Source organism: Notothenia rossii, assembly GCF_949606895.1.
Source record: "Notothenia rossii genome assembly, chromosome: 9".
NCBI lineage: Eukaryota > Metazoa > Chordata > Actinopteri > Perciformes > Nototheniidae > Notothenia > Notothenia rossii.
The window spans coordinates 17159762-17172920 of NC_136907.1; the positions used below are offsets into that span (position 1 = coordinate 17159762).

At 38.5% G+C, this 13159-nt stretch overlaps 1 protein-coding gene across 4 annotated transcripts in view; it reads left to right on the plus strand.

The window, feature by feature from the left end:
• The window catches only part of fstl4 (follistatin-like 4), a 198869-nt gene that overhangs the window by 17527 nt on the left and 168183 nt on the right, over positions 1 to 13159 (plus strand). For all 4 annotated transcript variants that reach the window (XM_079651561.1, XM_079651560.1, XM_079651563.1 and 1 more), the window contains exons 2-3: positions 1924 to 2077; positions 7771 to 7804. In XM_079651561.1, the coding sequence (XP_079507687.1) occupies positions 1934 to 2077; positions 7771 to 7804 (178 nt within the window). In that variant the 5' untranslated portion in view covers positions 1924 to 1933. The remainder of the gene's footprint in view (positions 1 to 1923; positions 2078 to 7770; positions 7805 to 13159) is intronic.

Consider the following 13159-nt stretch of genomic DNA (forward strand, 5'->3'; position numbering starts at 1 on the left):
TAAAGCAGAAAACACATTTGCAGCCAGAAGGACGAGGGCACCTACAGGTCAAGGTGAATCACAACACCCTTTCAATATTAAATATTCTAGTGGAGATGCTGCGGACACATAACACCACAAACCCCTGCGCTGTTTGAGATGCATCACATGTTTGTGTGCCCTTCTTTCAGTTCAATTGCACACTTTATGGCCCCCTAAGGGACATTTGTTTTCAGACTGGCGATGCTGTAAAATACAAAATAAAATCCCATAATAAAGTTTAAGACCACGATAAAAACAATAAACACATTACTCGAAAGTTTAAAAACACACATAACAAACTGCTGTGTCACATAACGACCCGCATCAGCTGATTAGACACAACAGAAGTTTGTGCTTTGATGGAGTCCAATAAATATTTCTTATCAAGTCTTTTCTGAAAGATGTAAGACATTACAGAGGGTGGACACGATACAAAACAAACCAGTGCAATGCAGCATAAACCAAGGACAATATCCCTGCAATAAATAATGTTTGGGAAAGCAGATATGATTTCATTATTTGTTGCTACTCTACTATTTAATGTGTCTGTAGTTTGCGTTCTTGGTGTATTGGGTTGCACTTTAATGAGAGGTTGTCATATTATTATTACTTTATTCCCTTGTGAACATGATTTAGTGATCTTATTCCAGCCGAAATGAATAGCTGTCTGGTTTATTCACCCTTGAGCTTATGGGTCCTCCAGAGTAGCACCATTAAACACATTTTAACATTTAATCGTTAAATGCATGCTTGCCATTTTCAATATTATTCACCATAGGAACAAGGCATTACCTGATAATAATAATAATGTTTCACTGCAGCTTTTATTCAGGTGCTTTTATCAGAGCAGTTGGGATGTATGTATTATTTCTGAAGATTTGAATGTGATTTGTGTGTGTGTGTGTGTGTGTGTGTGTGTGTGTGTGTGTGTGTGTGTGTGTGTGTGTGTGTGTGTGTGTGTCAGGGTCTCTGTGTCACAGCAGGGAAATTGATCTGCTGAATTCATACCCACTCCCCCAATTGTGACTTCAGAGGGTTGTCTCTTTGTTGACATCAAAAGATGTTCTGTGTCCTTTGTAATACAGATAATTATCTATATCAGTGTGGGCTTTGATGCTCACATAGCCGTATTATGCTGTGTGTTCATCTGCTTGTGTGTGCTCAGTTTGTGTGAGTGTACAATATGTTATCCATTGTGTGTAACCGTGTGTGAATGAACATAATATCGGGTGTAGAAAATACAGAGCTGTATATCACAGGATTTCAAAGAAAACTTGGAAAATGACACAATATCAGTAACAGATGCTATTCACACAGCTTTATTGAGTTATTGGTATTATATGTTAGCCTGTAAATATTTGCCTTCTTTATAGCATAACATATTTTCTTTCGTCATGTCTTGCCTTGAAATATCGACTGATTCAAGATGCTTTTAACTCTGAAATGTGTTCTCCTCTGTCTCACTTACCCTGGAGACATTCATGCAACATTTGTATCTATTTTATTGCACATAAAAAAGATAAGATCACATACACTACTAAGCACGAGTTGATTTGAAAGTGAGTTTGAATCATCAGTCTTTATTATCTCCCATGAAAACACAATGATGCTCATTTTGCCTGCTTGAAAACAAGGTGTTAAACCCACAATTATATCACCAGCCATTCATTAATTTCCATACAAATAGTTTAAGGAAAGAATAAAATCACACATCAGACACATCTTTAAAATGGTTTATTCACTAAATTAACCAATACACATTTTATATTGATAACAGAACATAAATATGATGATGTGTTATGAATACGAAAATGACTTGTCACTTGTTTTATCAATATGCATTATTTACCACTTAATTGAGTCTAAATGTTGTGTGCCTTGTTTTTTTACTTTTCCATACAGGTAAGCACTCATGGGTAGCCTGTGTGTTTGGGCTGTGGCCGCTCTGCTGGGCACCTCAGGGTGCTGGCTGGCTGAAGGGCTCAAGACCAGCAGGAGAGGCAGCGTTCATTCAGCTGCAATGCCACGTAGCTCCTCCCAGGAACCAGACCCCATGGTAAATATCCGGTCCAAACTCACAGACACACACGCATGCACACACATTAAACTGCTACCGAACAAGGACATCACCTTCACTCTCTATCAAGCTAGAGAAACACTTTACAGAGATATCAATCAATCATATCAACCATAAGGCAAATCAGAGTGGTGAGGAAAATGAAGTGAAGCAGTCGAACTAAACTCATTTGTTGCTCAATTTTGCAGCTAAAGTTTAGCAGGTTGGTGCCTGTTTTTAATGCGAACTTTGTTGTACTTTTGTTAATTATTACAACAACAAGCAAGTAGCTTTACTTCAACTTCTTGTTTTGTGTATTTCCTTTTTAAAACCCAGCTTTGTTTGTTTATCGTTACGCAACAGCTAAAGGATAATTGCCTAAACACTCTTGAGCTTGCCTGGTTGCATTTATCCTGATTGCACACTAGAGACTCCCAGGCTAAAGAGAGGGAAAAAACGACTTGCCCTTTGAGCAAGCAGGTCCTTGCCAACAAGAATTAAGCCTTAAACAAATGTTCTCTGCATAAGAGACACATAAAGCCCTAACAGGTTGTCAGAAAGACATACGCACAGACAGACACATACAGGACCATAGAGCTTGCGATCCTCCTAGTTCTTCGTGAAATGAAGCATGTACACCCCCTGGTTTGTTCTAAGTCTGGGTCTTGGGTTTTGCCAAGTTGGCAGCAGGAAGGGGAATGCAATTTGCCCTGGTGGTTGTGTCCCTTGAATTCCCTTGACTAAACAAAACAGAAATTCTCAGGCATTCCTCCCTCTGTCTATCTGGCCAGAATTGAAACTTAAAAAGCTCTCAATTGGCACCAGCAATTAAAGTCGACCCTGGGGAGAATCTTCCAAATGTGTGCCTTCACATGATTATGCAGGATGCAGTCTTAAAGCCTTTAGTTCTGTGTAGGTTATGCCAGATTTTCATTTTCTTTATATATACCCCAACCCTGAAAAAAGCCCCAAAGAAAACATGAAGACAGAGGGACAATAAGACATCTTAGCAGTGTAACAGAGTGTGAAATAAAGAAAAAAGTCCAGATGAAAGCCTTTGATTTTTACGCTTGTCAGCTTCCTGGATACCTTCAGAGAAACCAAGATCTCTGTAATGTGCAATTCATACTGTATTGGTGTCAGCGTTGATACAATTAGGGCTTAGATTGAAAGACACAGTTTAATGTTGACTATTTGCAATGATTCATCTCTTTTTTGAACTAAACAGTGCAGAAAAAATACCAAATGCTTCATCTGACCACTCTCTTAACGTGTCACTGTGATGGGGCAGTAGCCGTTGGTTCAGGATTCTTATAGTGGTAATGATAAATCTTGCAGCATTCTGAACGCAACACTGATGAACACATAGGGCTTTTTATAGACTGCTTATTTGACGGTAAGATTGTAATTTGGCTCGGGAGTGGTCCATATGAAGCGGGAAAATAGTGGAGCAGTAAATTGGTTTTGCTGTAACGCAGAGAAAGGCGGAAATGTGTTCAGTGGATGAAGGGTTTAGGAGTAATAGGTTTATGGATTGAATGAATCAAGAATAAATGCAGGAACATTGAAAAAGGAAAATAATGAAGAAAGTATTCTCTCCATGAACGCATGTTTTTCTGTTGTGTTTTTATTTCCAGTAGTGGGGCTACCCCCTACTACATTTACATTTTGATTATGACTTGTACATAGCTTTAGTTTTTGTTGTGGTCCCAGAGGGTGTTTTCAAGTCTCTTGAGAGCTTGTACTCAAAGCTGAAGAAAATATGAAGAATAATACTCCTTTCTCTTCTTTAATTATAGTGTGGTAGGGATACCTTCTTTTCTCAGCACAACCCTCTGGCCCGTTTCAGAAAATGTTTTATTTTACTGAGTTAAAGTGTATACTATGGGTTTAACACAGCTAGAAGACATTCAAATAACGTGTGCATACTAGCTAAGGGAGTACAACATGTGATGTTTGAATATTCTTAAATTAAGTGAAATATAAGTGTTGAATCCTCAAATAAGAAAGAAAAACAATGAAAAACGGTGTAAAGTACTTCTTGTTTTTATTTAAACGTGCCACTGTAAATGTACCAAACACTAAAGAGACATTTGTATAGGCATTGAACTTCCATCATTTTTGATAGAAATGTAAACAGCAATGAAAAGAACATATATATTCCATTTTTTTTTTTCTTTTCTTCAAGCAGAAATGTGGCCTGGTTGAACATTGATCGAACAAGTGCTTTATCTTAGTAGCATATAAAAAGAGTAAGGTAGCGAAGCTGGGGACAATTTAAAATAAATGAAGATGTTTAGAGGACAGATCGTGCCAGTGAACATTGCTGGAAATAATGTTCCCTTACCTTATTATTTGATGCAGGGAAATAGCTGGAATGTCTTGGGTTTTAATTATATTTTCAGATGAATCAAAGTTAAGCCTTTGAAGGTATTGCCACTCACATACAGTACATTGCCAACGTTTTTCTTTCTTCTTTTGGCTCCTATTCGTTCAGCTCATTAAGTAGTTTGTTGGTGCACTGATGGATTACTCTAGATAAGAAAGCCGACTTTTCTAAATAACAGACATCGGGGAACACATATTATTGAATGTTGAAAGGCTGTTGTGAAAACACAGACACTGATGGACTCAGCTTTACTTTCCTGCTTCTCTAGCTGCCTTTTCATCCTAATCGGGCAGTATCTTATAAAGTTCAAATAATCAATAAGCGTCACATAACAATAACTTATGAAAAGCTACTGCTTATAAGTAATAAAACTGAGAAAATACAGGCAGCTGATTTTAGCAGAGAGTTTTGATGTTGACTGGGATTAAAAACCAGAGAAACTAAGTGTAGACAAATAAACATATGGGTCCTTGAATGAAGAGGGCCTCTATTGCAGCGGGGGGAACACAAATATTGAAGCACACTTTGTACTAGACACAACTTGAACTGCCCTGCTGTTCAAATTGCATTCCTACAAAATGTCTGTCTCTGTGGCAGCAATGTCCGATTCTTGTTTTATGTGTGGGTTTATGGTTTCCAAGATGGAGGCATGTAGCACTAAGAGATTTGTTTGTTCACATTTTTCTAGAGGCTATGAACATCTTTTTGAATGTGTATTCTTTTCTATCTCTATTGATTGCTCTCCCAGAAACGAATAAAGTAGTCAAACTTGAAACAGGCCTTGACATCAATAACATTGAACCAACGTGACATTTAAGGTGTTTTTTAAGTATGTGAAACCAGATAGCTATACTGTAGGTCTGTCAACTCTTTCCAAGTTATTCCACAGCCAATACAAGTATCAGTTTCTGATGGCTGACATTTATGTTAAAAATCGTTTAACAACACTTAATTACTGTAACATGCAATGTATAATGACATCCGTTTTCTCTACAAACAAACTTTAAAAACGACATCATGATATTAAAAAATCATGAAACCCTTTTGTTAGAGGCCATGGCATCTGGTGATCATACTTGGTCTTCCGTTTCCCTTTACGTGTTATGCATCCATTACATGTTTTCCTAATGTGCACATACTTGCTGCTTCAAGGTAACTAAACCCCCTTCAACCCTTTTGTCCACGTTAAAATGTCGCATGTCAGAGTAGCCTCAGATGCACTGAAAATAACAATGTATGACATGCTGGGAACATGTAGGAACTATGCCATAAGAGGCATAGGAAGGAGGAGGAAGCGTAATTCGAACAAAAACAGCCCCAGGCTCAAGAGGTTAGACCGTATACATTACATCTCTTGTCTCTGCTATTGTGCATCTTTCAGCATCCCTAATGTTATCATAATCTTATCCCATAATCCTAACTGCACTGGGCATTTATATTGTATGTAATAATACAGCCATCTAATCAGCCTCTATCACAAAGAGGGATTATGATAGAGAAACGCAGATCCCACCTAATTGAAACACAGTGGGTTTAATGATGGTGTTAAAGTTATTTATATGTATGTTGTGTCAATGCATGGAAGGAGAAACATATTATCTGCTTCCCAATCCTATGTTGAATGGATCTACTTTATCTTATCAAGTGACATGATTGTAGTTGCCTTTCATCATTACTATTTCAAATTATCTCAATCTGAATGTATAAAGGAAAAGGGCCCTGAATATTCATGGTAAAAATGATTCTTTTTAGAAAGAAGCACATAGCCTGTCTTTCACCTCTATACTTGGTTTGATTCTCTAATCAATTGATCAAACAGCAGCTCTCCAGATGATGGAAGGCGTTGCTGATGAGCACACTCAATTTTATCCTGCCATCATGAGGAAGCACGTCTGCAATTAAGACGGACAGATGGCAGAAAGACAGAGGGAGAGAGATGGGGAGACAAAGGAGGAGGCAGTGACAGGAGGCACTAAAACTGCTGTTTTTTTCCTGAAGCTCTTAGTCTCCTGGGAAGCTGAAAGGGCCTTGCAGACTCACACATGTTTTATCACTGAGCCTCATTACCAGTGACATCCACACTGAGGGACAAGAATGCAAAATGTCAAAACACTTCAATTGCTGCCACATATTGGCTGCTCCAGGAGCTGTGTCGCATTAGAAGACCTGCTTTTGTGCTATTTTTAAACAGCATTTCAATCCTTCGTTTTGCCAGTTTGTGTTCAATTGCGTCTCAAGCTCAGATGCATGTATGCAGAGCGCTGTGCTGTAATAAGCACAAATAATCAGTAACTAACAAGCACACAATGCTGTGTTAGTGGGTAGGACATGGTGTTCAGGAACACACCTATTACATTATGTTGCCACCGCAACAACAAAAACCAAGTCCAGACAAAATGTAGAAAATTGGTAAACATACCGTACCTTTTATATTGTCCACCCTCGTCCCAAGAGTTGTAACTTAATCATACTGTCTTTCTCCCTGACATATTTTGTTGCAATTACTGTTATGGGCATTGTGGTCTGTGGCTTCTGTCATTTAGTCAGTTTTAATCTCTGCTGTGGCCCCAAAGTGACCATACTGTCCGCACAAATGCATCAGTTGAGATAAAAGCTGTTTTTTATTGGCGTCCCTAGTCCGCAGCCATGCTTTTGCATAATTACAAGTGGCTGAAATCCCACAAATGAATCCATTTATTTCTTCAGATTTAATTAACAGCCAGTCATATTATCGTCACCAATATACAGTACAGTGTGGTGTCTCCCTATTAACTTCAGTGAATTAAGTCTGACCATCTTTGATATAGCAAATATGTTTTTGTTTAACTTTGATAATTGTGATATACCTCACTTGGATGTCATCCAATCACATCCACAGAGAGTATTTGGAAAGACATGTATTAAGATAAATGTAAAGCTGCATGTCAATATCACAACCACAGCGAGGACTGACGAGTGAAATCATCTTTGTGGTGTCAATTGTTTGACATCATGATTAAGATTCCAGCACAATATAGTGAAAACTGCCATCTAGCAGCCTGTTGTTAAAGTGTATTTCCAATTCGGGTTGAATTGACTCCGTCATATATATTCTCTTTCACACCCTCTCTGTCTCTCTGTTCTTTAATTTTTCACACTCGTTCTGTCTATTCACCTTTTGTTTCCCGTCGTCGTCTTTCTCTGAACCGAGAAAGGAGCAAAGGCACGGTAACGGATGTTGCGCGAAAATGCTGCAGAAATGGCTGTTTTTGTCTCACACCTCGAACCTGTAATAACCACTTTTGTGTGTGCTCTCTGTTTGCAGGAGAAGGGGAAAGCAGACGGGAACATCGATCAATGTGAGTACACTTACTGTGTTCAAACCTAACAGCATTTTTCAAAATATGCCATGTTGTGCTCCATGACAAAGTATTTGTTTCTTTGCTTTGTCTCTGCTGTTATTCCAGCATACACTTTTCTGATTTCTGGGAAATGCTGCTGGAAAATCATTCAAATCTAAACGGGTCTCATAAAACAGACCACAGAGCGTGTTATGGAGAAGACCTCTGATGATGATGATATAACAATGACAATTTGAAAAGATCCCACTTGCGTCACATTTATTGCTGTATTCCCCTCAGTGGAAGCTTTTGAAAACATCTCAGATTTAAAACTATGAAAGCATCTCAGTTGTCATTGGATGCCAACAGATCCAACAAATCAGCTGAGGGACTTGCATGCATTCATTTGTCTATTTGGTTGCAAGATAGCCTAGTTTAAAAAAAAAGGAGAATCTTTGATTTATAGTGTAAAACTCAACTCCACCATGTTTTGCTATTCTTCTTCAAATCAACAGACAATGAGGTAAAGCATCTGAAATCTCTCATGCCGGGTGGGAACTCCTCTATAGGTTGAAGGATATATTTGTCAGGTGAATAATTACTCATCTGTCAACACTCCTCAGTCCCCTGTCAGAAATGATTAAGTAATGTTTGTTTGGCTCAGGCCTCAGGCGGTTTTACTGTACAATGCAGTGGTTGCTCAGACGGTTTATGCCCCATAAGGAATATCAGTCACATTTAAGACCCTCAACCCCCCCCCCCACCCATTAGTCTGACTGATAAGACTTAGGCATAGAGAAGTAACAGGCATCAATAACTTCACGATGAATGACTAATCTGCTATATCATGTGAGTGACAGAAGCAACAGCCAGAGTTATGATACCAGCACCAATGAGATGTTACTTTATTATATCAAGATAACCAACCAATCAAGCTCTTTGTTTGTACTCTACATTTTTGATTTATACTAAATGCTTCACATCTTTGTTTCCTGTAAGTAGAGTCACTTTCTGTGTGTAATACCTTACAGAAGAGATATCCACTTGTTGACTACTAGGATAGTTTCTTACTGTTTGTTTAATTTTTTGTACCACTCTCTATTGATTTGAGGGACACATGTAATGATAAATATTACCTCTGCTGCAGCTTACTGCCAAAAGTTGTGTAACATACAAAGTAAATGTCCACTATTAGTGATGTTGAAAGTAACTACATTTTAATCCAGTTTTCAAAGCATCAATCCTGAAATTATTTATGTTTTAATTATCTGGCAACCAGCAATGTTGCTTTTATACCCTTTAGTTTACTCCTGGTGGCTTCTCCATGCAGCACATCAATTGTTAGAGGCGGTTAGAGTTGTTGTGAACGGTGTTGTCATGTAGCTGCATTGGCTTCACTCATAAAGATGAAGTGTTGTTTGTTCCTTTTTACTCCATGTTGTGTATGGCCTAAGCATCCACAGATGTTTTTCTTTGCCCGCTGTGTATATCTTGCTGTATTGTATTGCGTAACAAGGAGATTGAGCGGTTTATGTGCAAGTTACTGTAACAGCAATATTTCTAGGGCTGACTGCTTCCTATTTGACAAGTGACTTCCTCTAAAGCATTAGGCCCATTATTATGTGTTGTCTTCATCTCCAGAGTGAGAAACTGCTTCTCTGTTTGCAGAGCGGAGTTCTCCGTGCTCGCTTCTACTTGCCCTAAAAATGACCCAGAGGAGTTATTTTGTTCATGTTCAGTAATACTATTCAGCATCTATTGCAGCAAAGTTTTTATTTATTTTTTTTACCTCTGGATCTTTGTTAGTTGAATTCTTTTTTATAACATCCTATTATTTGCTGAAATGTAGCATTCTAAGTGATAATTGGTTTTCTGGTCATATGTGTTTTCTTCACCTGCCTATTATATTGCGGCTGCCTTAACACATCCTGATGGGCAATGCGATGGGATGGGCTTTTTTGACAGGTGTTTTATTATAATCCGTTGTTGATGCTGACATATGTGCATGATGCTGACATATGTTTACGTTGAAAATAAATCTAAATAAATGCATCAGTGTTTTAGGGATGGGGCTAATTAAAGCTTAAAGAAATATAAGGCAAAAAAAAAAAATGATAAGCTTGTGTTGGAAGAAAAACTAGTCGCAGGATGTTAATGGGAACCTTAGAAATGATTGACAATGTATCAAGATCATGCCGTTGGATTTCCATAAACATGCCAGTTAAATAATTGTCTCTGGAGCTTTGAGTCAAAGTGACATAGTAATTGTTTTCTGGATTCTTGTGGTTATTTGTTGCTTTCCCTCGTGTCTGTGGATGTGAAGATCTGACTATACAGTATGTGGAGGCTATGCTTGTTCATCAATAATGATGGCTTAGTTGCCATTCTTTAGATTCATTGATTGCTGTCAAGTGAGGAGTTAGTCTAATTTCCTTTCAGCATCTACATTTGACAGTTTTCAAAGCAACAACTTTCCAGGCCTTTTTTTTGTCTCTGGACTCGTTTTTTCTTTTCGCTGATCTGAGTCAGGTCTCAGAGTCATTGCAATGGACAAGGTGATAATAGGATATAATCATGGTGGACAGTCGCATCTTTACAGCAACATTTAGTTTGACTGTTAATGATGTGTGTGGAAGGCTAAATGTGTTACAGCATGATGTGACTGAGATAGGTTCCACTTCAACATACCTGGGTTTTGGTACCTGTAATGAATGGCATCTTTCTTGGGTTTTGTACTCTCTGTAATCACGAACATATAATATCAGTAGTACATGGTTGGCAATTTGTGTACTATGGTTCCATATCAAGGTTTCACACACAATAAACAAATATCATACACCATTTAGCATATTAAAGAATGTTGACTATTCCTTCCGTATCGAGAGTGAAAACAATCCAGTAGTCTCCATCATGAATTCTGCTCTCTCTGTTCCTCTATTCTCTAGATCTAAGGTGAATCTAACTTGGTAGTACCAATTTCATTAGTATTGCATCCTTAAAAAGCACAGAGTTTGGTACCCAACCCAACCAACAACCTGCACTGACAGCTAACCAACTGTGAGTGTGGTGGAGAGCACACAGGAGGGGGTCACACACTTTGCATGTGCTGTTCATTGTGCCTGCCTGCTGTATCATTTATTCTCTGCATGTCGTGTGTAAACATGTTTGTGTGTTCCTGTGTTTCTGGCTGTCTGGATGACAGCATCAGCATACCAAGATAAGGTGTATGACTTACTGAAAGGCTCTGCAGCACTGCTGACAGAATATACTATAATTGACAAGAACATTATTCACCACTGGGGAGATGCAGTGGTATATCTCACTAATGCCTGGTATTTAATAGCTTCAGTCTCCCTTACACCACACAACCTGAGCAGGGTTTACCAAGCTGCAGTTATCTGTTCACATATCGTGATGCTTTCTTCTGACTGCAATAGAACAGGTTATCAGCCTATGGTTCGGTAGGCTATAATTGTAGCTATTTTTAATCCTCAGGTTTCCATAGAATGCTGATGCTTTCTCTTTGTACATGTATATTTTTCAAGATGATTGATGCTTTTCAAAATGTATATATACATACCATAGATACAAGTGATGCAGTAGTACGTTGAGGGCAGGGGGGAAATCTCCATCCGCCACCAGAAAGGTCTGTAATGTGTCTGCCCTGCCATTTGAGGACAGCTGCTCTAATATCGGCCTTCTTTCCCACTTACTGTGTGCTGATTTTCCTCTCGAGACTAATTATCCACTTCCTGTTTGTATGCTAAACTAGATCCACTGTCAGAATCAGGCAATTGCGTTTCATTTCTTGTTTTGCTCTCTGATGATCAGTGTAGCCCTTTGGGATTGTCTGTATCCACACCCTTTGGCTGGTCGTTTCCCCCACTTTCAATTGCTAATTTCTTTTTAGTTTACCCTCACTTTCTTTTTCCTATAAAATGTTTTTTTTTGTATGTTTTTCTCCACCCTTCCTTTCATTTTCTGTACTTCTTATTTCCCCTCATTCTCTCCCTCTTTGGTAGACCCTTTAATGTGGTTTCTATGCTCCTCACGTTGAGACAATGACATTAATCAGATTGGCCCACTTTTACCTCTGGAACGGAGATGCTAGTAGTGAAAATTGCTTTAGTATAACAAATGCATCTAAAAGTTTTCAGCTAGCTTAGACAGAAATTCTCAGTAAGTGACATTTCACTGGCTGGTGATGCACAGCCACCCGTAGTCAAAATGATACGGTCTGGAAAATATGCAGTCATTGAGATTCTTTCCACACTGTTGTTATTGTTGTCATTTGGATCCATATGCGAAAATTGAATATTTCCCATTTATCTTCCTAGGGAATGGTGATTAATTGGGCCTTGAGCGCTTAATTCATGAACCTTTACCGTGCACTAATCAGCGTTTGTTACCGTCACAAATTAAACAAATGGAAGACGCAAGGCAAGTTAAGCATTCCTGTGGTTCATTTAGATTGTAATTGGGTGAGAATTAGATGGGACAAGGTTGACAGAGAGACTCTTTAATAAGCAGAAAATGACTGGGGAGGATGCTGGGAGGAGGAAAGGAGAGTGGAGGAAGCTCCGGGGGAAGCAGGAATGTGGGAGGGGCCAGGAAAATATGTTCGCATGGAAGTCATGTTCTGGCTTAGTAACTCAATTAAATAAGATGGTTTGATTGCATTTTTGTTTGGCATGCTTTGACCTTTTGTAATATTGAAGTTTTGCTTACCGTCTGCTTTACTGTAAATACAAAACGTAGCTTTATAAAGCTGGCTGAAATCGACAGACAGTCAGAGCGTCTCTATTTATTTTGTCCTAAAAGCAGTCCAAAGGCCAGTGTTAGTGTCACAGTGTGGACCTTAGTGAACGTTATACAAAAACTAAAGAGTTGTTGAGCGATGGATAAGGGGACAGCAGAAAGTAGTAGAGTACAGAGGAGGTGAGAGGAAAGTAGGACAAAATTAAAGGCAACAAAGGATAGGATGTAAATCATAGAAAGGAAGGAGATGGAACCTTGTTTAAGCCCTATGAATAAAGAATGTTCATTTATTGTAATAATTGGAGTTTGATATTTGCTTCCTACAGTAACTTTCTCTCAAGACTTTTTCCTGAAGTCCATATGACCTTCAACAATTGTATTTTAATGTTTCACTTTCACATGATAAGAGAGACAAACATGAGGGAGGAGGAACAGTGTGGGGAAAGTACATACAACAATTGTTACATACTCTTCACATATAGCATCATTTTTGGAAGAGCCCTAGTAGCATAACAAAAATGCGGCTTTGCAATATAAACGTTTTTTTGGAGGACATTGCAATACGAATTTAAATTAGATGTATAACTCAGCACCGTTTCCCCATCCTGTATAGCT